At 39.2% G+C, this 24,449-nt stretch overlaps 1 protein-coding gene across 1 annotated transcript; it reads left to right on the top strand.

The window, feature by feature from the left end:
• Nucleotides 1–306: 306 nt before the first annotated feature.
• On the top strand, nucleotides 307–10,165 carry LOC125377674. The gene is made up of 5 exons (XM_048391577.1): nucleotides 307–407; nucleotides 3,752–4,131; nucleotides 5,363–5,456; nucleotides 8,808–8,893; nucleotides 9,980–10,165. Exons 1-5 carry the CDS (start codon nucleotides 380–382, stop codon nucleotides 10,025–10,027), a joined length of 636 nt encoding a protein of 211 aa, XP_048247534.1. The 5' UTR covers nucleotides 307–379; the 3' UTR covers nucleotides 10,028–10,165.
• The last annotated feature ends 14,284 nt before the right edge of the window (nucleotides 10,166–24,449 follow it).

Below are 24,449 nucleotides of genomic sequence, written 5' to 3'. Positions count from 1 at the left end.
GTTGACGCTCAGAGCTGATGTCCGATGCTCTTCTGTCCCCTATGTTTCATTATGCACACTGAAATTACAGAGGGTCAACTGTGTAGGGTGGGGTGAGGGTGTGTCTGGCGGGCTTTATGCAGAAGATGATTTGTCTGGCAATGGGTATTTTGTAATAAGTAGAGTGTAATAGTTCATTTTATGTTGGTTCCATGTGATACCTCAAATGTTTAAGCCTTATGCAGAGGAAGATTTGTCTGGTGTGGCCCATTCTGTACTCTGTGATATGAACCTGTTCATTTAAACTGACCTTAATGTGGTACAATCGATTTATATTCCAGCCCAATTTTACCCGTGTATACCTGAAGGGTCAACTTTTTGCGGGTGTCTGGCGGGCCTCATGCAGAAGATGATTTGTCTGGCAATGGGTATTGTGCAATAAGTAGAGTGCAATTGTTCATTCTTTTGCTGGTTTTATGTGGTACCTCCAATGTTTAACCCAACCCAAATTTTGGGACCCTCTCTGGGGGGTATGGCGGACCTTATGCAGAGGAAAATTTGTAAGGTATGGGCCGTTTTGTACTCAGTAACATGTACCTGTTCATCTAAACTTACTTTCATCTGGTACTTTGAATGTATACTCTAGTTAAATTTTACCAGAGTGTCCACTGAGTGCATTAAGGGTCAACATTTGGGGGGTGTCTGGCGGGCCTTATGCAGCAGACGATTTGTCTATTTTATACTTAGTAGAGTGTAATAGTTCATTTTATGTTGATTTCATGTCGTACCTCCAATGTTTAACCAAGCCCAAATTTTGGGACCCTCTCTGGGGGTGTCTGGCAGGCCTTATGCAGAGGAAGATTTGTCTGGTGTGGCCCATTCTGTTCTGAGATGAACCAGTTCATTTACACTCACTTTCATGTGGTACCTCCAATGTTTGAAAGTGTTTTTGAGTTTCCTGATGTATACTGAACAATTTTGACTTGGGCTGCCCGGTTGAAAATCCCGGGCATTTTGGGGAAGGGTCAACAAAGGTCAAACAGGGGTCAAAATTCAAAGTTGTGTCGATATGCATATCAAATTACTCGTCCAGTCATAAGAAACCTAGAAATATATAGTTTGTTATACTTCCGACCTTAAATGGGGTAGCTATGGCCAAAAACGTTGAAAGGTCAACGCACTTTTGGCAATCGGTGAAATTCACAAACACAGTTAACATTGTCCGATAGTCATGATTTTAGTGTCTAATAATATATTTTCTGACATGACAAATTCAACCAAGCAACTTTTAAAAGTAAAAAGGGTTACCTTGACCTTGAAAATCGAAAATGGTTGCCATGCTTCAGCAAAGTCATTGGAAACAGGATCCTTGGCCAATAACGCAGCATATTTTAGAATCCATTGTCCAGAAATGCCTACTTGCCAATACGGTATTCACAGTCAGCACTGCCTCAACATCTGAGTGATGCCAGAGCAAACTGCTCTGTAGAATCGGACACAGATTCTAGATTCAAGTGATTGTGACAGTGATTCCGACTCTGCATCTGATCGGTATGACACAGAGTAGGATGATGAACTGTGCACTAAAGTAAGGTTAGAAAAGCATTACTGGACAATGGATTCTGAAATATGATTTTCAAGGCCAAGGTAACCCTTTTTACTTTTAAAAGTTGTTTGGTTGAATTTGTCATGTCAGAAAACATATTATTAGACACTAAAATCATGACTATCGGACAATGTTAACTGTGTTTGTGAATTTCACCGACTGCCAAAAGTGCGTTGACCTTTCAACGTTTTTGGCCATAGCTACCCCATTTAAGGTCGGAAGTTAACAAACTATATATTTCTAGGTTTCTTATGACTGGACGAGTAATTTGATATGCATATCGACACAATTTTGAATTTTGACCCCTGTTTGACCTTTGTTGACCCTTCCCCAAAATGCCCGGGATTTTCAACCGGGCGGCCCAAGTCAAAATTGTTCAGTATACATCAGGAAACTCAAAAACACTTTCGAACCTTTGTTTCCATGATTTGGTCACGGGACCTACAGGTTGGTCTTCTAGTATATTATTCTAAGCATTTTATAACTATATAATGATCTTTCTACTGGCCAATGTGACATCGTCTTTTGCTTGTTACCAAGTCATGTAGGTATAACAGGTAACTCAAAAGCCGATGCTGTAGCTAAAGCAGTTCTTGACTGACAAACCCTTATCTCAACTAATGATCCCGTACATTGATTTCAAACCAACCATCAAGAGTTATAATCGGGATCTCATGCAAAAGAGGTGGGACACCCAGGTAGGAATCAATAAACTTCACGAATTTAAACCAACGGTCGGTCATACCTACTGTGGTTGTCCGTCAAGACATGACGAGGTCGTTTTCCGACGAGGTCGTATTGCGTCGATGTTGTATTGGCCACATTCGGTTTACCGACGAATATCTGCTTAAGACAAATACGGACGAACCTCCTAAGTGTATCCCTTGTAATGAAAGGTTCACTGTCAAGCATATTGCTTGACTGTGTGGACTTTGCAATCGATTCATCTTCAAAACGTAAATCTGAACGATCTCTTCTCCCGTGTCAGCGGGCATCTCATCTTAAATTAATTGAAAGCAATCGGTCTATATAATAATTTTTAAATATTTGTGAATAATTAAATGCTTGTTTTTAAATTTGGAGTGATGCTATTATCTACTGACATTATTGAAGGCTCTGTCCAGGAGGTTAAAGTATCGTAAAATTATTGTCCCCTGTGTGACACGTAAGCCTATCATAATCGATGTAACTATCATCAACCAGTGTATTTAAGCCAACCTCTATTATTTTTTACGTATTTTTTAGATATCGGCTAGTATTGTGCACAACCACCAGCAACTAAAGTGATGACGTAAATCCTGCTGGCGTGTCATGCAGGAAGCCGAGGTGCTATAAGTCCCCATGATCCCCAGGGAGGTGGCCTAGCTTTGTTTACTGGTGGCCTATAGCCCGTGTTTTAAAACTGTATACAAAATATTGTTATGCTCAAATATATTTCATGAATTGTTTTTTTATACAGTGTGCTCAAATATGTTTCATGAATTGTTTTTATATACAGTGTGCTCAAATATGTTTCATAAAATGTTTTTAAATATAACGTTGCATATATGACTGAACTGTAAACATAATTACTTGATCTCGTCGCTGTATGGCTGGAATAATGCCGATGCGACGTTAAATTTTAACTCACTCACTCACTCCACTCACTAACTCAACCCGTGGTGTTGTCTTTTCTTTGCCAACTGCAACAGTGAACATTTAAGGGTCGTCCGGGGTATTTTGGACGCGGACAACGTCGCTGTTTTTCCACGGCCAACACACCAGACTTAAACTCTACTGACCAATTGTGGTAGATCGTGTAGATCATCAGTGAAGGGGGCGTCCCCATCTACCACAGGAACCCCAACAGCTGACAGCCGCAGTGCTAGACGAGTGGCAGCGGATTCGCAATTCCAAATGTCATGAGTGTATTGTGACTCCATGTTCCTTGAGACTTCATGTGCACATCACCTGTTGCGAGTTACTCATTGATGTTATGCATGCCAAATCGCCTATGATACCCGTATAAAATACAACACCATCGAATAACCAATTCCGCTCGCTTTAAAAAATGGGTGTTTAAATTCTTTCGCCCGACAGTTTTGTTTATCAATTGCATCATTCATTTAAAACAATGGACTGCCACACATCACCTACATATTCAATTCCAAGGCTCTTATGTTTAAGGCACTGTCTCAACATGTTACCCTCACATCAACATTACTGTTGTAAATGGCAAACCGAAGGGCCTCGGATCAATCACACGGCATGATGTCTTCATGGAGGTGGTCAACGTAACAAGTGATGGACTGGAGCTCAACTTCAATGGTAGAAGCCATGTTGCCATTGCATCTTTTAATAACGTGGATTACACACGAGGTCTTGCCATCATATTCAAGTTTAAAGAAGCAGAAACAGCCAAGCCAACTGAAAGACAGGTCCTTCTCAGCAACTGCGACAATTCAACTAATAGCCATTCTATTGAAATAGCACTAGAAGGAAAATATGTGAAGTTCACCATTGATGTTGGCGAGAATACGTATTTTCAGACGAATGTGGAATATGTGGTAAGTGGAAGAGTCACTGTTCTTCAGGTGAGCTTACCTCCTCAATGATATGGCAAAATTTACGTTTTCAGTCATAGTAACATACAGTCTTACCTCGTTGTGTCGAACTCGTGGGGATCTGATTTGTTTGTTTGTTTGTTTTTTAACGCCGCACTCAGCAATATTGAAGCTATATGACAGCAGTATGTAAATAATCGAGCTTGGACCAGACAATCCCGTGATTGATATCATTGGCATCGATCCATGCAATTGGGATACGATGACGTGACTTAGATGTACAATGGAAGGGTTTTTTATTAGTTTTAAAAACAAATACAAATTCATCAAATTACTTGAACATTTTTTAAGATGCTCAGCATGTGAAACAAGATTTTGGTCGTCACTTCTTTTACAATGGGATTGCAAGCATGTTATAGTCTTCGGACATAGTAGAACTAATTATGATGAAAGATTTTCACAACAATTGACATTTGCAAAATATTTGTATAACCACGACATATCTACATGCTCAATGCATACATGTATCAATGATTGAGAAAATCAAATTGTCTATAGAGAATTATCAGACGGAGAAATTGCAGACCAAAATACATATTGACAGATTGACTGAACATGTTAAAACAATTTGGCAGATTAATTTTTAGCTTTCTGTCTGAATCGAATAGAATCAGTTCCCACTGTGTTGTGAAGATATATCTCAACATGACTTGGTTCCTATAATTATCTTTGTGATGTCTATGCACGCAACCTTAATAATATTACATGTACCTTTATGTGGTAGAATGTTGCATCATCTTGTGAACTGAACCCACAAAACTCTGACTCGTAATCCCCACGAGGACACTTTCATTATTGGATAGCGACTGATTGCACACTCATACTATATTGGTCAATGTGTTTTTTGCCCATTGCAATTGATAGAGACACGAGAACGAGTGAGTAGATAATGACCCTGGTTGGAACATGTCTCTAGTACCTGATATACTTGGAAAGATGCTGATTACAGGACTACAAAATATGCAGTTATTAATATTTTGAACATTTTGCTCACTCTGTCACGTCAGTTTAAACCAGTGAGGTAGCAATAACTATCATATAGGAATCCAATTGGACTCTCTGTAAGAGCGCTTGTATATCAATAGCATACGTTCATTTCAGGTTTGCTTTTGTCTGATTATGTACAAAGATTCACATGAAAACGCAAAGTTTATGTTTACCTGTAACATTGCAGAGAGGACCATTCTTCAAAAGAGTTGCTGCCGTTTATGATGGTGAACAATTCAAAGGATATGTTGATGGGAACATCGGCTCCATACCATGGAAAGGTTTGCATTTATGCTTTTTTGTGCCAAAAATACTTCAGATTACCACAACTAGGAGTGAGTGAGTTTACATTTATAGTCACATCGGCAGTATTTCAGCCATATCGTGACTACCAAAAGTTATACATAATATATACATTTAAACAATAAAAGCTTGTCAACAAAGGACAGTAAAATAACTAGAAGATCACAGAATAGGATTTAAAACTAGTATACAGCCAGAAAAAAAGATTTCCCTATACCTAACGATACAATTTAAAAAAGGCTATAGATCGCCAGCAACTGAAGATAGATCACCTCACTAGGGACCATGGGGACTTACAGTACTTTTGCTACCTGCATGGACCCCAGCAGGATTTACATCATCCCATCATGTGTTGGCGATGGCTGACACAATTAGCCGAACATTAAAACAACACATATTCTACGATTAAAAACGTGGTAGCAATAAATACACTTTGAAAGACGTGGTCTTACATACCCTCTCAGGGGGACAATAATTTTACACTTCTTCAACCCCCTTCGATGGTAGAGCCACGGACAATCTAAGTTATCAAATTTATTTTACCAATTATAATAACTATATTATATATCAAAACATATCAATCAAAATTTAAGTAACAATTCAATTTCTTTTAAAAAGTCTATAATTAAACGAGCACTGATATTAAAAAGATCCTTTAAGGATGAAACTTTGAAATAGTTATCCCTTGTGATGGCAAAATCAACACAGTCAAGCAGGACATGCTTGACCGTGATTCTCTCATCACAAGGGATACAAAATGGAGGATCCTCACCTTTCAATATATATTCATGAGTATTACTGCTATGGCCAATACGACATCGTCGCATTATGACCTCTTCAAATCCGGACTGACAACCCAAGTAGGAGTAGCCACTAGTTGGTTTAATTTCATGTAATTTATTTATACCCACTTGGGTGTCCCACTTCTTCTGCATTAGATCTCTGATGAAACATCTAATAACAGGTTTATAATCACTATAAGGTATAAGAAGGGGTTTCACAGATTTGTTGAGTGCTGCCTTAGCAGCAGCAGCAGCCATTGTGTTACCAACAATCCCAACATGGCTTGGTAACCAACAAAAGACGATGTCATATTGGCAAGTAGCAAGATCATTAAATAACTCAATAATTTCAATTAAAAATGGATGTTTACAAGACATATTTTTAATAGCCTGAAGGCATGAGAGTGAATCTGAAAAAATAATGAATTGTTTATATTTGGATTGGTTCTTGACATATTTTAGAGCTGTTAAAATTGCGTGTGCTTCTGCTGTGAAGATTGAACTATTATCGGGTAATCGTGAAGTTACTGTTCTGGATCAAATGACAGTGGCACTAGCAACCGCGCCACCATCCTTGGATCCATCTGTATATATGAGTGAGTGAGTATGGTTTTACGCCGCTTTTAGCAATATTCCAGCAATATCACGGCGGGGAACACCAGAAATGGGCTTCACACATTGTACCCATGTCGGGAATCGAACCCGGGTCTTCGGCGCGAGGAGCGAACGCTTTAACCACTAGGCTACCCGACCGCCCCATCTGTATATATAGATTTGTAAGTGTCATATGTGTTTCGTAATTGATTGTATTCTTGTTTATAAATCAGAGGGTTTGTATCAGATTTCTTAAGTCTCGTTAATGTGAGGTCTACATTTGGCCTACCATTTGCCAAGGGGGCGATGAAAACAGTTGTATGGGAGCTATATCATGAAAATTAATCTTTGCAGCAGAAACGACAGATTTAATTCTTATTTAAAGTGGTGGAACAAGAGATGTTTTCTTATTGTAAATATCTTCGTAAAGAGGATTAAATACGCAATTAAAAGCTGGATTTGACTGATTAGAATATAATTTAGTGATGTACTGTAAAGATAGTTTCAGGCGGCGTTGCTTAAGAGAAGGCTCATCCGCAGACAGACTTGGAATAGGAGAAGTTCGAAAGGCTCCAAGGCAAAGCCTCAGTCCTTGGTGATGGATAGTATCTAGTTTTTAAAAATTAATTTTGCAGGCTCCACCATATATGATGGAGCCGTAATCAAGTTTTGAACGGATCAGTGACCTGTATAATTGTAAGAGGGTTGCCTGATCTCCTCCCAACTTTGAATTAGATACGACTTTCAACAAAGCGAGTGCCTTCAGACATTTAGCTTTAAGTGATTTAATGTGTGGTAAGAAAGGTAAATGGCTATCAAAGATGAGGCCCAAGAATTTGGCCTCCTTTACAACTTTGATAGGGGTGCCATTCAAACATAATTCAGGGTCTTTATGCGGCTTAAATTTTCTGCAGAAGTGTATACAATTGGTTTTAGATTTAGAAAAAATTAAACCCGTTTTCGAGAGACCACTTGTGAATTTTATTTAGGCAGATTTGTAACTGCCTCTCAAATTGTATGCATATTCTTACCATGACAAGATATATTAAAATCATCCACAAACAGTGATCCATCCACTGAATTGCTTAAAACCTTGGACAGACTATTTTAATACCAAACAAGGTAACAGACAAAATACTGCCTTGTGGGACACCCTGATCCTGATTATAATGGTCAGACAGGGTGGTACCCACTCGGACTTGAAATTGTCTGTCTGTTAAAAATTGTGATATAAAATGAGGTAAACGACCTCTCAAACCAAAATCATGTTAATCCTTTAAAATCCCGTGTTTCCACGTAGTGTCATACGCTTTTTCTAAATCGAAAAAGATAGACACTGCATGTTGCTTATTTACAATGGCATTCTTTACAAATGACTCCAGTCGAACTAAGTGGTCAATGGTACTTCGATTCTTACGAAAACCACACTGAATATTTGTAATTAAATTATTTGATTCCAAGTACCATGTTAATCTGTTTATGACCATGCGCTCCATGGTTTTGCAAACGCAACTGGTCAATGAAATTGGTCTATAATTTGAGGGGTCACTGTGATCTCGTCCAGGTTTCGGTATGGGTACAACTATGGCATCGCACCAGGAAGAAGGAAACTTACCTGATGTCCATATATCATCAAACATTAACAAATGGGTTTCTAAACACGATTCTGGTAAGTGCTTCAGGAGTTGATGATGTATATTATCAGCTCCTGTAGCAGTATCATGAGCTTGTCCAAGAGCTGTAAGAAGTTCATGGATCGAAAATATTTCATTATAATCTTCCCAATTATCTGATTTAAAATTAATAGTTTTCTTTTCCTGACCACAACTAAGAGAAATGCCCACATTTCTAAATGACATCATTATGACGTAAAGATGAAAACTGGCACAAAAATGTATATACCCGAGGTAAAGCATTATATATATATATATATATATATACTATTTCTTTCAGGAGTGATACAAAAACGTAGTCATCCGCTCCTTATTGGCAACACAGGCTGTGATGGTAGTGTCGGGTTTAAAGGGAAAATAAAAGGGGTAAGAGGCATATGTACACTTATAATGAATAGATATCCCAATGAAAGTATGAACTTGACGTATATGCAACCCCTTATGTCAATGTATTGAATGATGTATACTGAGAATATGTCAATGTATTGAATGATGTATACTGAGAATAGTACAGTCTTTGTAAGATTCATGTAGTCAAACAATCTAATTAAAATCAGATCTTAGTTCTCGCTACCGCTAAACAAAGATCTGAGGATATCCCATTACGGGTCACGTGAGAACGACCTTGCGCGAACTTTGACGGATCAATGGAATGACCAATCAGAAGGCAGCTTTCTCGTGCTTTACGGCACAAATTCCAAATTGGCGACTACGCTTCGAAACATATTTTGACAAATTCTCGATTACAAATCTGAAACCTGAACAAAAACAACATTCTGGAATGGCCAACAGATGGTCTAGATTGTAAGGATTCAGTCGTTAAACCCGTAACCCGTAACTATCGTTCGGAATACCCCATGTAATTACAGTTGCATGATTAGAAATCACATTCCGACTGTCACTTTCATAATCTGGTAAGCGACGCACTGATTGGTTGGATGAAAGGTCGTTCTGACGTGACCCCAAATGGGATGTCTTCTTTGTTTAGCGGTAGCGAGAACTAAAGTCTGATCTTAATGAGATTGGTAGTCAAAATAGGTACCGTTGCACTTTACAGAACAAGGTTATTCTAAGTTGTTATGGTGAAATAGGGTTTAGCGTCGCCTCCAAGATTCTTACGCTTCTCTAACGACCTGTATATACGTGTGTGTGTGACTCCTTGTAATGGCCCCGACAAATGCTGGTTTTTGTGCTAACGTACTAGGATGCCATGTACAGTTTCACAGGGATACCCGACTCAGACGCCAAGGTGACCAGTCATCCTCTTAATGCTGAGAGACTTTTGAACGCCTTTTAGTATGATCGAACCACAAACGTTCAGCTCTCTGTTATGGATAGCTGCATTATGTCAGTGATAAAGTAGTTTAATGATAAATGGATGCATAACAACTGATTGTTATATGCGGAACACATAGCCTTTGAGAAATTATTACTTTCCATGATTGTTTGCAGATGGAGATCTACAGATGTGTGCCCAAGGCCTTTGATCCCCTTGCTTGATCACTCAATAAACTGAATTGAATGCATTCATTTGGAGTGCATTAACAGCAACGTTCGACACGATGATGGAAATTAGTTAGTCATTAACATCAACCTATAAAGAAAGCATTGGAAATATGAATAAACGTTAGTTCGTAATCAACTTTGTATATGATTCCTTCCATATAAATCCATTAGCACGACCTCACAGTCTGACAGAGAGAATAGTAAACTGCTATTGCCGTCATTTTTTTGGGTATGTCGACTTCAAGTTCTATGATTACATCTAGTTATTAAGTACAGATCCAAGATGACGAGAATCGCCGCTCCCTTGGATTCATAGCATGAAGTTAAGTAGGTCTGTGTTTTCTGTGCTGAGAACAGTCATAACCCGATTGCAGGACATCTCCACCTGCTCGATCAAGGAAGGGTAGTTATAAGATAATGACGATAGTTCTTGAACACAGTGACGGAATTTTCAGTGCAGGCATTATCAGTGCTTCTGTCAGTGCCTCGTGCTGAGCAAGCGATTTACTGTTGCAGTGAGGGTTGGTAAGAGAATACCTTGACACTGTTTAAGTAGCCATGTTGGACACGGGTCTAGACTTCAAGATTCTGTGGGACTCTTTGCTAAAAGTCTTTCAACTTCGTCAGCACTGGTGGAATCATAGCAGGTCATGTTGGCCGTAGCTAACATTGCCTATGAAGCCATTATGCTGCATTTGACATCACATTGTCTTTTCATTAACTGCAGTCACCACAGCTTATTACCCGGTATTCCCCGCCACGAAGTGGAAGGGGGATATAGGAATGGGTGCCGTCCGTGCGTCCTTCCGTCCGTCACATTTCTTTTCCGGAGTAGAACACAAAATTGAGTGTGAGTGTGTTAAAATTTTACGTCACATCGGCAATATTTCATCCATATCGTGTCTATCAATAGTTAAACATAATACATATACTGAAACTTGTTTAAAAACCTGTCAACGAAGGACAGCAAAATTACTAGATTCATCACAGAATAAGATATAAAACTAGTACGGAATTATAAAAGAGAATAGCACTATACATAACGATACAAGATAAAAACAGGCTATAGATCGCCAGCAGCTGAAGGTAGACCACCATGCTAGGGTCCATGGGGACTTACAGTACTTTTGCTACCTGCTTGGACCCCAGCCGGATTTATATCATCCCTTCAGCTGTTGGCGATTATAACGAATTTAGCCAAAGTTAAACGAACATATATACTACTATTAAAAACGTGGCCAAAATCAATATACTTTGAAAGATGTGGTCTTACATACCCTCTCAGGGGGACAATAATTTTTCACTACTTCAACCCCCTTCGAGGATACAGCCACTAACAATCTCAGTTATCAAATTTATTTTACCAATTATAAAAACTATATTATATACAATCAAAATTTAAGTAACAATTCAATTTCTTTTAAATGGTCAATAATTAAACGAGCACTGATATTAAAAAGATCCTTTAAGGATGAAACTTTGAGTGAGTGAGTGAGTTAAGATTTAAAGACACATCGGCAATATTTCAGCCATATAGTGACTAAATCAAGTTATACAGTAATAATACTTTCACATAGATATTAAAATCTGTCTACAAAGGACAGTAAAAGCACTAGTCTATCACAGATATAGACTTTAAACTAGCATGTTAAAATAAAAATGTGACTACTCTGAACAATACATTATAAAAATGGGCTAGAGATCACCAACAACCAAAGTTAGGACACCATACTAGGGACCATGGGGACTTACGGTACATCTGCTTCCTGCATTGTACCCCAGCAGGATTTACACCCTCCCTCTGGCTACTAGTGATTGTTAGACATTTGAAGCCAAAGTATTTAAAAACAACAAGCATACTACGATTAAAATCCAGGAAAATCAATCATTCTTTGAAGGAAGTGGGACTCACGCACCCTCTCAGGGGGGGAATTATTTTACGATACTTCAACCCCCTTTGAAGGTAAAGCCACAAACAATCACAGTTATCGAATCATTCTCCCAAATTAAAATCACATACTTTTTACTATACATATAATCAAAATTTATCTATTAACTCAATTTCTTTTAAAAAACCAAGAATTAAATGAGAACTTACATTAAAAAGATCCTTTATGGATAAAACCTGGAAATAATTATTCCTTGTGATGAAAAAATCAATACAGTCAAGCAGGACATGCTTGACGGTGATTCTTTCATTACAAGGGATACAAAATGGAGGATCTTCACCTTTTAATAAATACTCATGTGTATAACGCGAATGGCAAATACGACATCGTCGCATAATGACCTCTTCAAATCTGGACTGACAACCCAAGTAAGTGTAACAGATAGTTGGTTTTATTGCATGTAATTTATTAGTACCTACTTGGGTGTCCCACTTCTTTTGCATAAGGTCTTTGATATAGCATCTAATTAAAGGTTTGTAGTCGCTGTATGGTAGAAGAAGTGATGTCACAGATTTGCTGAGAGCTGCTTTTGCTGCAGCATCAGCCATAGTGTTACCCGTGATTCCAACATGACTGGGCAACGAGCAAAAGACGATGTCGTGTTGGCCAGTAGCAAGGTCATTGTACAATTCTAAAATACCTAAAATGAATGGATGACTTGAAGAGCACGATTTGATTGCCTGTAAACAAGAAAGTGAATCTGAAAAGATGATGAACCGTTTACGTCTATATTGTTTTTAAATATATTCCAAAGCCACTAAAATGGCTTTTAGCTTCAGCTGTGAAAATTGAGCTATGGTCAGGTAATCAGAATGATATGGTTTTAGATCCAATGACAGCAGCACTGGAGACTGTGCTGCCGACCTTGGATCCATCTGTAAAAATGGAACGGTGGGACTCATATTTAGTTCTAGTGAGTGAGTGAGTTAGGTTTAAAGCCGCTTTTAACAGTATTCCAGTTATATCGCGGCGTGACAGCTTAATGTGGGAGGAAAGCCCGAAGTGATGCAGGTCTCAGACGTTTACCACTTCGGTGAAACCCACGAGCACGGGTATGGTGCTGACAAACCTAGAAACATAATCGGGGCGAACCGGGATTCGAACCCACAATCATAGGTTTCTGGCGTGCCCAAGGGACGGAACTCTGCACAGCGAATCGCGGCGCCTTAGACGACTGGGCCACCCGTGCCCCCCCCCCCCCCCCCCCCCCCCCCCCCCCCCCCCCCATTTAGTTCTATCTTGTATATATTCTTGTTGGTATATTAATGGTTTGTGTCTGATATTTTAAATTGTGTACCTCCGGTCTGACAAGTTGCCAAGGAGGGGAAGACAGAAGGCTGAAAGGTGAAATATTATCCAAATCAATATTTGCAGCTGTAATGTGGGCTTTAATCCGAATGCCTAGTGGTGGGACCAGCTTAGGCTTACTGTGAAAAAGTTCTTCGTAAAGGGGTTGAAATATACAGTTATATGCAGGGTTTAACGGGTTAGAACGTAATTTTGCAATGTATTGAAGCGATAATTTGATACGCCGTTGCTTCAATGAAGGTTCATCAGCTTCAACATATAGGCTTTCCACGGGAGATGTTCGAAATGCGCCTAGACAAAGTCGTAGGCCCTGATGGTGAATAGAATCTAACTTGTAAATTGCTCTCTTACAGGCTCCACCATTAACGATGGAGCCATACAAGTGTAACAGGGTTCACCTCCCCACTTTGTGTTGGCAACAACTTTCAACAAATCTAGAGCCTTGAGGCATTTAGTTTGAAGATAGTTAATATGTGGCTTAAAAGTTAAGTGGTGATCGAAAATGAGACCAAGGAACTTGGCCTCTTCTACAACCTTGATCGGAGTGCCATGTAAAAAGAGCTCTGGATCTTTGTGGTGCTTGTATTTCCTACAAAAATGAATACAATTGGTCTTAGCTTTTGAAAATTTTAAACCATTTTCAAGACACCATTTTTCGATTTTGTTGAGACATAGCTGCAACTGTCTCTCGATGGTACGCATATTTTTTCCACGACATGAAATATTAAAATCATCCACAAAAAGTGAACCATCAACGGAATCATTCAAAACCTTTGACAGACTATCAATCTTGATGCTAAACAGAGAGGCAAACGGCCTCTTAACCCCAAATTATGTAGATCTTTTAAGATACAATGCTTTCATGTGGTATCATACGCTTTTTCTAAATCAAAAAAGATTGAAACTGCTTGATTATTGACAATTGCATTTTTTACAAAGGATTCTAAACGTACCAGATGGTCAATGGTACTTCTATTTTGACGGAAACCACATTGAATGTTATGTATAAGATTGTGTTTTCAAGTACCACAGCAGTCGATTATTTACCATACGTTCCATGGTTTTGCACACACAGCTAGTTAGTGATATTGGTCTATAATTGGATGCATCAGTATGGTCCCTACCAGGTTTAGGTATGGGAACAACTATTGCATTACGCCACGAAGGAAGGAAATTTCCCGATGTCCAAATGTGATCACATATATTGAGTAATGTCTCTAAAAATGAATCAGGCAAATGCTTCAAGAGCTGATTTATTGGCAATGTCCAATTTATCTGTTAAAAGATGGTCACCTTCCTTGAGATTGTGGACAGTCGATTTTAACCCTTTGCCTTTAATTTTTGCTATCATGTTCCACACCTTTGATATTGGTGTGCAAGAATTAATTTTAGAGACATAGTTCCTCCAAGACTTACGATTATTCTGATTGAAAGTACGGCGTTCCTTGACATTTGTGATTTTAACACGATCTAGATTATGAACAGTTGGATGTCTGCGGAAAGATTTCTCCGCTTTTTTTCCTGCACTTCCTAGCCTGTTTGCACTCTTTTTCGAGCTATGGTTTTCGAATGTGTGGATTTGCAGAGGACTTAGGAATGGTGATATCAGCAATTTCATTCAGCTTATCCAAAAACGATTGGATTGGGTCGGTAACAGTCCTGAACAAATCAGGTGTTAATCTGTCTGTACAGAGTTCCTGAAAGGAAGGCCAGTTGGTCTTGGTAAAATTCCACCTTGATGTAGGTGGAACATCAGATGGATTATTTGCTGTTAATATTGTAGGAAAATGGTCGCTTCCACACAAGTCATTGAGGACCGACCACGTAAATTCGTTTAAGAGATTTGAATCTGTTATTGACAGATCTAAAGCGGAATAAGTTCCAGTAGCAGGATGTAAATAGATATTTGATCCATCATTGAAAATGCATAAATTATTATCAGAAATAAAATCTTCAAGTATTTTCCCCTTAGGATTTACGTTAACATTTCCCCATAATGGGTTATGTCCGTTCAAATCACCCATGATCAATCATGCAGGGCTTAGGGAGCTGATCATATAAGGATTGAAGATCCGATCTCTGAAGCACAGAGGAGGGAGAAATATACAGTGAACACAGAGTAAAGGTTATGTGTAAAGTTAGTGTGACTGCTACAGATTGAAGATGAGTTTGAAGTGAAACAGGGCTGTGGATCACTCCCTGCTTCACCAAAAGCGTAGATCCTCCAGTAGCTTTCACACCTGGTGGAGAAAATGAATGATAGGAACTATACCGTCGCAAATCAAAGGTGTCGGTCTGTTTGAGATACGTCTCTTGAAGACAGATTGCTGAAGGCGTAAAATCTTGTATTAAAAGGTGTTATTCGTTAAAATTGGTCCGGAGACCTCTGCAATTCCACTGAACTAGTGGAGTGGAAATGTTCATGTTACGGGTGGGTGAACAGGAGATCTATTTCTCCCATTTCGCGGCGACTTACTTCTGTTGCGCCCTTGAGAATGTGGAGAGACATCCATGTCCTCCAAGGTTTCATACCGATGATATATTTGAATAGGGTCACGCTGACCCTTTGGTACACGATCTGAATTTTTGGCAAGGTCAACATTTTTGTTTGCACTTTTAACGGGCCGGTTTTAATGCTGGTTCTGGCGTTGGTGCCAATGTTGGCGTCGGTGCTGTTGCCTTTGAGTTGACACTGGAGCTGATGGTGATATATCACCTGTTTGGGAAGATGAGCTGGATTGAACAAACGAATAGTTCTCTGTTGATACCCAAGTAATATCTGTCTGACATTCAACAGACATGACAGATTTGGCAGGCATGCGTGTCATAGCTGCTGAGTATGACACAGCTGAGGTTGGAGAAACAGAAGCCATGATCAAACGCTTGGCTTCGGGGAAGGTTATATTCCTTTCATGTTTCACTTTAACGATCTGATGTTGTATTTTGAATTTTGGGCATGACTTCCAGGAAGCCACATGGTCCCCATAACAGTTCGCACAGTGAGGGTGTTTTGTACATTTAGAGTCTGTATTGTGGTCATCTTCACCACACTGATGACATATCTTGCGACAGTTGCAAGACTGTGCACCGTGCACGAATTGCTGGCATTTGTAACATCAAAGTGGGTTTGGAATGTATTGATCCACTTCGATGTTAAAATATCCCGCTTTAATATTTTTGGGACGAGTTGGCTTTGAAAAAGTCATGAAGTAAGTATTAGAGTTGAAGACTGCATTATCTCTTTTATATGTGAAACGTTTCACATGTGTCACTCCCTGATCTCTAAGTTCATTAGCTATTTCAGTTTCAGTCATATCAGAGAGACCATGTGCCCTATCTCTGACAATTCCTTTGCTGGAATTTAGGGTTTTGTGGGGTGAAACCAAAACAGGAGTAGACACTAAATGTTTGGCAGCTAGTAAAGTTGCTGATTGTTTCGCAGTTTTGCACTCAACAAGCAGCAATCCAGTCCTAATCTTTTTTACATCTCCAGCAATGCCATAAAGTGCCTTAGAAATTGCAAATGGATTTAATTTCAAAGGTGTACCATCAGTGGCGGAAACCACTAAAAATCTAGACCAAGTACCTGAAAAACTCTTCAAGATGGTAGTCTCCTCATCTGAGGAATCTTCCAAAGAACGTTTGTTTTTTTTGGGCACTGCCATTTTGAGGTTGTAATTGGTTCACTATTCCAGCTCCCAACCCATCATGGAGTATCACAGGGACAATGCTATACGCCAGTGGATCTCCAACTGGCAGCACCAAGGATACTGGAATGGTATACTCAAGCAGACAAATTAAGTAAAACTTAATGTAGTCCACCGGATTGGCCCATGAGCCACCGCCTTCTGGGCATACAGTAATAATACTTTCACATAGATATTAAAATCTGTCTACAAAGGACAGTAAAAGCACTAGTCTATCACAGATATAGACTTTAAACTAGCATGTTAAAATAAAAATGTGACTACTCTGAACAATACATTATAAAAATGGGCTAGAGATCGCCAACAACCAAAGTTAGGACACCATACTAGGGACCATGGGGACTTACGGTACATCTGCTTCCTGCATTGTACCCCAGCAGGATTTACACCCTCCCTCTGGCTACTAGTGATTGTTAGACATTTGAAGCCAAAGTATTTAAAAACAACAAGCATACTACGATTAAAATCCAGGAAAATCAATCATTCTTTGAAGGAAGTGGGACTCACGCACCCTCTCAGGGGGAGAATTATTTTACGATACTTCAACCCCCTTTGAAGGTAAAGCCACAAACAATCACAGTTATCGAATCATTCTCCCAAATTAAAATCACATACTTTTTACTATACATATAATCAAAATTTATCTATTAACTCAATTTCTTTTAAAAAACCAAGAATTAAATGAGAACTTACATTAAAAAGATCCTTTATGGATAAAACCTGGAAATAATTATTCCTTGTGATGAAAAAATCAATATAGTCAAGCAGGACATGCTTGACGGTGATTCTTTCATTACAAGGGATACAAAATGGAGGATCCAAGGATACTGGAATGGTATACTCAAGCAGACAAATTAAGTAAAACTTAATGTAGTCCACCGGATTGGCCCATGAGCCACCGCCTTCTGGGCATAAGACTCTAGGCATATGAAAGATTTGTCAATCAAGTTCTGTTACATAAACAATTCGTCAAGACCTAAAGTATGAAGGAAATTTGAATTCAAATTTTGAGCAAATAAAAAAAAGCACAGAGCTCGACATGACCAGCCGATTGATAGAACCGGGCCCATTCGACCACCCGTCTAGGCGAAGTAAGGGTCGAAGTGGTGTATTGGAACGCTATTCCTGGAACCAGTGCCCTCAACCACCAGAATCCCGTCCTCCGCCGACACAGGGGCGCAACCCACGGCGAACAGGTTGCCCAATTCGTTTGCCTTTTACGACCAGCATGGGGTGCAGTGGACAAATTTTACCACGAGTCCACACGGGGGAAGAGCTATTAGCACTACCCAGCACTCACCACGAGGATGAAACTTTGAAATAGTTATCCCTTGTGATGGAAAAATCAACACAATCAAGCAGTACATGCTTGACGGTGATTCTTTCAACACAAGGGATACAAAATGGAGGATCTTCACCTTTTAATAAATATTCGTGTGTATAGCTATTATGGCCAATACGACAGCGTCGTAAAATGACCTCATCGAATCTGGACTGACAACCCAAGTAGGTGTAACCTACATGTGGTTTTATTTCATGTAATTTATTGATACCTACTTGGGTGTCCAACTTCTTTTGCATATGGTGACGAATATAAGATCTGGTTTATACAGGTTTATAATCAGTGTATGGGATAAGAAGTGGTGTCACAGATTTGTTGAGTGCTGCATTTGCATCAGCATCAGCCATTTAGTTGCCTTTGATGCCCACATGACTGGGCAACCAACAAAAGACGATGTCGTATTGGCCAGTAGTTCATTAAATAATTCAATAATTTTGATTAAAAGTGGATGTTGACATGATATGTTATGGATAGCCTGCAGGCAAGAAAGAGAATCGGAAAATATGATAAACTTTTGATATTTTGACCAAATCAAGTTCAACCAATCTTATTATATGGATCAGAGGTCTGGGGTTTTGAAACCTATTACAATATTGAAAAGGTACACTTAACTGCATGTAAAAGATTTCTAAATGTTTCTAAATCGGCTCCAAATCATATGGTCTATGGCGAATGTGGTAGATACCTGTTATATATTTGTTCATATTTACGTTTACTCAGATACTGGCTCAAAATAACAGAGATGTCGCGGGAACGAATCCCAAGGAAATGCTACGAAATGCTTATCTATCGTGATAGTGTTGGTTACGTAACCTGGGCATCAAACATTAAGCATTTACTCTTCTCTCACGGATTTGGATATGTTTGGCTTAATCAAAGCGTTGGAGACAAAATGTATTTTATTAGCTCTTTTAAGCAGGTAGCAATTGATATGTTTACTCAAAACTGGAGGTCGTCACTAGATAACAGTACACGCAACGACGTCTATAAAACCTTTAAATATTGTCTAACATCAGAGGTTTACCTGCATACTATAACAGAGAGAAAAATTAGAGACACATTTATTAAACTTAGGCTAGGGTTAAATGATTTGATGTGCAACAGGGGTCGCTTCTCCTCTATTCCTAAGGATATGCGTTTTTGTCCATTCTGCGAAAACCATATTGAAAACGAATTAAACTTTTTGTTTATATGTCCAATTGACGACAGCCTAAGATTGAAATATATGCCTGATATCACTAAGAACCACTATTCAATGAACAAAATATTATCTTTTAATGGTACCCCTAGTCAATAATTAACTAAGATATTACAATACATCTATCAAAGTCTACGAGTGCGTAGTAAATTACTTAGTAAATCCGATATGTCCAGAAATAATTAGTTGTTTTGAAACTTTTGCATCTAGATCAGGAGTATCTACATTTCATTTCTGTCTGTTTGTTTCTACTAGAAATGCATATACATTTAAATTGTCTTGACATGATGAGTATATTACTGATAGATCCTTTTGTATTGAACGTCGCGCTATGGATGAAAGCTTTTGCGACGTAAAATTTCATATTTCTATTCCATTCCCTTTGTATTCCTTTTGTATTGTATACTACTACTGCTGCCACTGTGGTTATTACCACTGTTATTAAAATACCTCTATTACATGTCAAGCATCATATTAGTTATCCAATAATTATATAATGCGCTGTACAGCTGTAAATGAGGTTTATCTGTATGTGTATATGGGCCAATGGCCTTTCATACAATAAAGATTGATTGATTGATATTTTGACTGTTTACTGATATATTGTAAAGCGGTTAAAATGGCATTGGCCTCTGCTGTGAAAATAGAACTATTATCGGGTAATCTTGAGGAAATAGTCCTGGATCCAATGACTATCCTTGGATCCATCTGTAAATATAAATTTGTAAGTATTATATGTGTTTCTTTATTCATTATATTTTTGTTGATTAATAAGTTGATTTGTTTCCGATTTCTTTAATTTAGTTAATGTCAGATCCACCTCTGGCTTTACTAACTGCAAATGTGGAGAAGACAAAAGCTGCGTGGGGGCTATATCTTCAAGATTAATTTTAGCGGCTGAAATATCAGAATGAAGTCTTATTCCAAGTGGGGGGGAGAACCGATTATCTTTTATTATAGAGATTTTCATAAAGGGGCTTAAAAACACAGTCATATGCTGGATTCGAGTTATTAGAGCGTAATTTAGAGACATACTGTAAGGATAATTTGATTTGGTGTTGTTTAAGAGATGGCTCATCAGCCTCAACGTACAGACTGTGAATAGGAGAAGTTCGGAAAGATACAAGACATACTCTTAGACCTTCATGATGGATAGTATCCAAAAGTTTAAGGTCGCTTTTGCAGGCTCCACCATAGATGATGGAGCCATAATCCAGTTTAGAGCGAATAAGTGCTCTTTATAATTGAAGGAGGGGTTTCTGATCCCCTCCCCACTTGGAATTAGAGACAACTTTTAACAAATCTAGGGCTTTCAAACATTTATTCTTTAAGTATTTTATATGAGGTAAAAAGGTTATATGATGATCGAAAATGATACCCAAAAACTTCGCTTCTTTTACAACTTTAATGGGGGTGTTATCTAATATTAGTTCTGGGTCTTTGTGAGGTTTATATTTTCTGCAAAAATGAATACAGTTAGTTTTAGATTTGGAAAATTCAAAGCCATTTTCTAAACTCCATTTTTGGATTTTATTTAAACACAATTGCATTTGCCTCTCAATCGTATGCATGTTCCTACCACGGCAAGAAAGATTAAAGTCATCCACAAACAATGATCCATGAATTGAATCGTTTAAAACCTTTGCTAAACTGTTGATTTTCATACTAAACAAAGTGACAGACAAAATACTGCTTTGTGGGACACCCTGATCCTGATTATAATGATCAGACAGGGTTGATCCAACACGAACTTGAAATTGTCTGTCCGTTAAAAACTGTGATACAAATTGAGGCAAGCGGCCTCTTAAACCAATCAGAATTGAGTAGATTCAGAGACTGATGTCTCCTTGCACACTCCACGAGCAGTGAACCGGAACTGGACGTGTGACATTCTTCTCAGTACCACAAATACCTTCGATTGATTTCGAAACTACAAAGGGATTGAGTTTGAGAGGCTCACCATCAACCCCTTCAACAACCAGAAATCCAGGCCAAGAGTCAATATTTTGTACAGAATCCTCATCAGAAGATATTGCAGGATCTGTATCAATATGCCTTCTTTTGTTTTTTTTGTCGAGAACCAGTGATCTGTGGGGTAGCCATAATGGAAAAAGGATGTTCGACACCCCTGCTCCCCCCCACCATGGAGTGTCTACAAAGACGGTGCTGCAGTGGAAACCGACTACAAACACAAGGGTTACAGGCATGCTATACTCGAGCAATACAGACACGGGAAGCTAAGAGAGTCAAACAGAATAACGTCAGGCTGGTTCCAATAACACCATTGATTTTTTTGTAAAACGTTTTACAGCTGTCACTGCTTGATCCTTCAACTCTGTGACGATATCTTGTTCTGACATGTCAGAAAGGCATCGAGCTCTGTCACGAACAATGCCTCGACTGGAGTTTAATTATAAAGTCTTATGTGCTGAAACAGCAACCTGAACATTAGCAAACTGACTGATGGATAACAGATTCAGAGATTGCTGCTTCTTCACACATTTAACAAGAATGGAACCACTACGGAGTCGCGTTACATTTTTCACTTCTCCACAATGTCCGTTAATAGCTTTTGAGATAGTGAATGGGTTGAGCTTCATAGGTTCTTTGTCAGCAGCCTCGATCACCAGGAATCGGGCCAATGAATCATATTTGTTGGGAATGACCCCAGAATCATCATCTTCAAGACTTTGTTTTTTGTCATTGCGAATTGAACCAGGTAGTTGGGTAGACATGGTGAAAGAAAAGTGTTTCAGCATACCTGCTCCCCACCCACCAAGGAGTGTCAACAAGGACAGTGTTGTAGCGCATCGATTTTCCAGCATAAAAACACCAGGGATACAGGGATGTTATACTCCAGCAAATATGACTTGAATAGCTATATTTATCTACCAGATGTAGTGCCAGGCAGGTTCAGTCCATGACAAGAAACTGGAACATACAGAATACAGAGGTCAGCATCACCAGATTGGCCCATGAGCCACCGCCTTCTGGCGTAAGACTCTAGGCAATTTATTCAATCCAAAATTGAGAATTCACACAAGTTATGAACGGCCAAGACCACAATGTACATTAAAATACAACACAGGTGTGCATATACAATATTACGCACATGGCCTGGCATGACCAGCCGATTGACAAGACCAGGCCCATCTTACCACCCGTCTAGGCGAAGTAAGGGTCGAAGTGGGTCTGTTGGGCAAAGGAACACAGTTCCAGGAACCAGTGCCCTCAACTACCAGACTCCCTTCCTCCGCCGACACAGGGACGCAATCCACGGCAAACGGGCTGCCCAATTCGGTCGCTTTTTACGACCAGCAATGGGGTGCTGTGGAAATATTCTGCCCCGGTTCCACACGGGGGAAGAGCTATTAGCACTACCAAGCACTCACCACGAGGAGGTTGCTCTTCAAGAGTGCCAAAACTGCTCTGGGAATCACGTTGCATCATCCAAATCTTGTCCTGTCTGGCAACTTCAACACCAGATAACAAAAATGAAGCATAACAAGAACATTTCTTTTTCGGATGCCAAACGTTTAGTAATGTCGTCTACTACCCCCACTGCAGCTGTGTCATATTCTGCAGTTGTCACCCGTATGCCTCCAAAAAGTTCTAAATCATTTGCCTCTGTTGAATGCCAGACGGATGTCGGGTTAACTCCGACAACTTTTGTTTGGTTAAGTCAAATTCTTCTCAAACAGAAGATACATCAACACCTTTGTCAGCAGCGCCGGCACCATCACTGGCATTGGCACCAAATCCATCACCTAGTGTAACAAATGCCAGCAAAAAAGTAGACTACTCCAGAAATTCTGATCGTGTGTCGAAGGGTCACCGTGATCCTATTCAAATTTATAATGGATGTCTCTCCTCATCCAAATGGGTGCAACAGAAGTAAGTCGCCCAGAAATTGGAGAAGTAGATCTCCCGTTCATCCACCTATCACTTGAACACTATGAATCCACTTATTCAGAGGAATTGCAGAGGTCAGAGGACCAAATTTTAATGAATTACAATTATTAGTACAGGACTTTCAGCCATCAGCATTCTGTCTGCAAGAGACATATCTCAAACCAACAGATAAGTTTGACTTGCGTAAATACATTTCGCATCATTAATTTTCTCCGCCCGCTGTTAAAGCAACCCTGTTCCTCTGAATGTCAGTCTACAGGCTGTTGCAGTTCGACTCACATTGCACGTTGTTTTCACTTTATGCTCATTATATATTCCACCCTCTTCAGCTCTTAGGCGGTCTGAACAACAGTCATTATATGACCAACTCCCGAAACCCTGTATAATCATGGGCGACTTGAATGGCCATAATCCTCTATGGGGAAGTACCAACACAAATTCAAAGGGAAAAGTCATTGAAGATTTTATTACTGACAATAATCTATTTTTTTTAATGATGGCTCAAAAACTTACTTACTTCCTGCTAGCGGGACTTATTCTGTTTTGGATCTTTCACTTTCAGATTCCAAGATGTTAAATGAATTGACATTGACAGTCCACGATGATCTTTGTGGAAGTGATCATTTCCCTTCTATTCTTACTGCCAACAACCCAGCTGATGAGCCGCCTTCAACGAGATGGAATTTTTCAAAGGCAAATTGGCCTTTATTTAAATCTTTATGTGAGGAAATATTGACACCTGATATTATGACACCGATTCAGGTGTTTTGGACAAACTAAATGAAATTGCTGATGACACTATTCCTATGTCCTCTGCACTTCCACATATTCGAAAACCATGGTTTGATACAGATTGTAAAAAGGCTAGGAAGATTAGGAAGAAGGCGGAAAAATATTTCCGTCGACATCCTACAGTACATAATCTCAATAATGTGAAAATAACAAACGCCAAGGCACGACGTACAATTAAGCAAACAAAACGCCAATCGTGGAGAAGGTA

The sequence above is a fragment of the Haliotis rufescens genome, unplaced genomic scaffold, assembly GCF_023055435.1.
Source record: "Haliotis rufescens isolate VD_foot unplaced genomic scaffold, xgHalRufe1.0.p SCAF_90, whole genome shotgun sequence".
Classification (NCBI taxonomy): domain Eukaryota; kingdom Metazoa; phylum Mollusca; class Gastropoda; order Lepetellida; family Haliotidae; genus Haliotis; species Haliotis rufescens.
This window is presented reverse-complemented; position numbering and strand designations above follow the sequence as displayed.

Coding starts and splice junctions, on each gene's coding strand:
- LOC125377674 (XM_048391577.1), top strand. CDS start 380: ATGCAGAAGATGATTTGTCTGGCAATGG. Junction 5,457..8,807: donor CGGCTCCATACCATGGAAAG/GTTTGCATTTAT, acceptor TATTTCTTTCAG/GAGTGATACAAAAACGTAGT. Junction 8,894..9,979: donor TTAAAGGGAAAATAAAAGGG/GTAAGAGGCATA, acceptor GATTGTTTGCAG/ATGGAGATCTACAGATGTGT.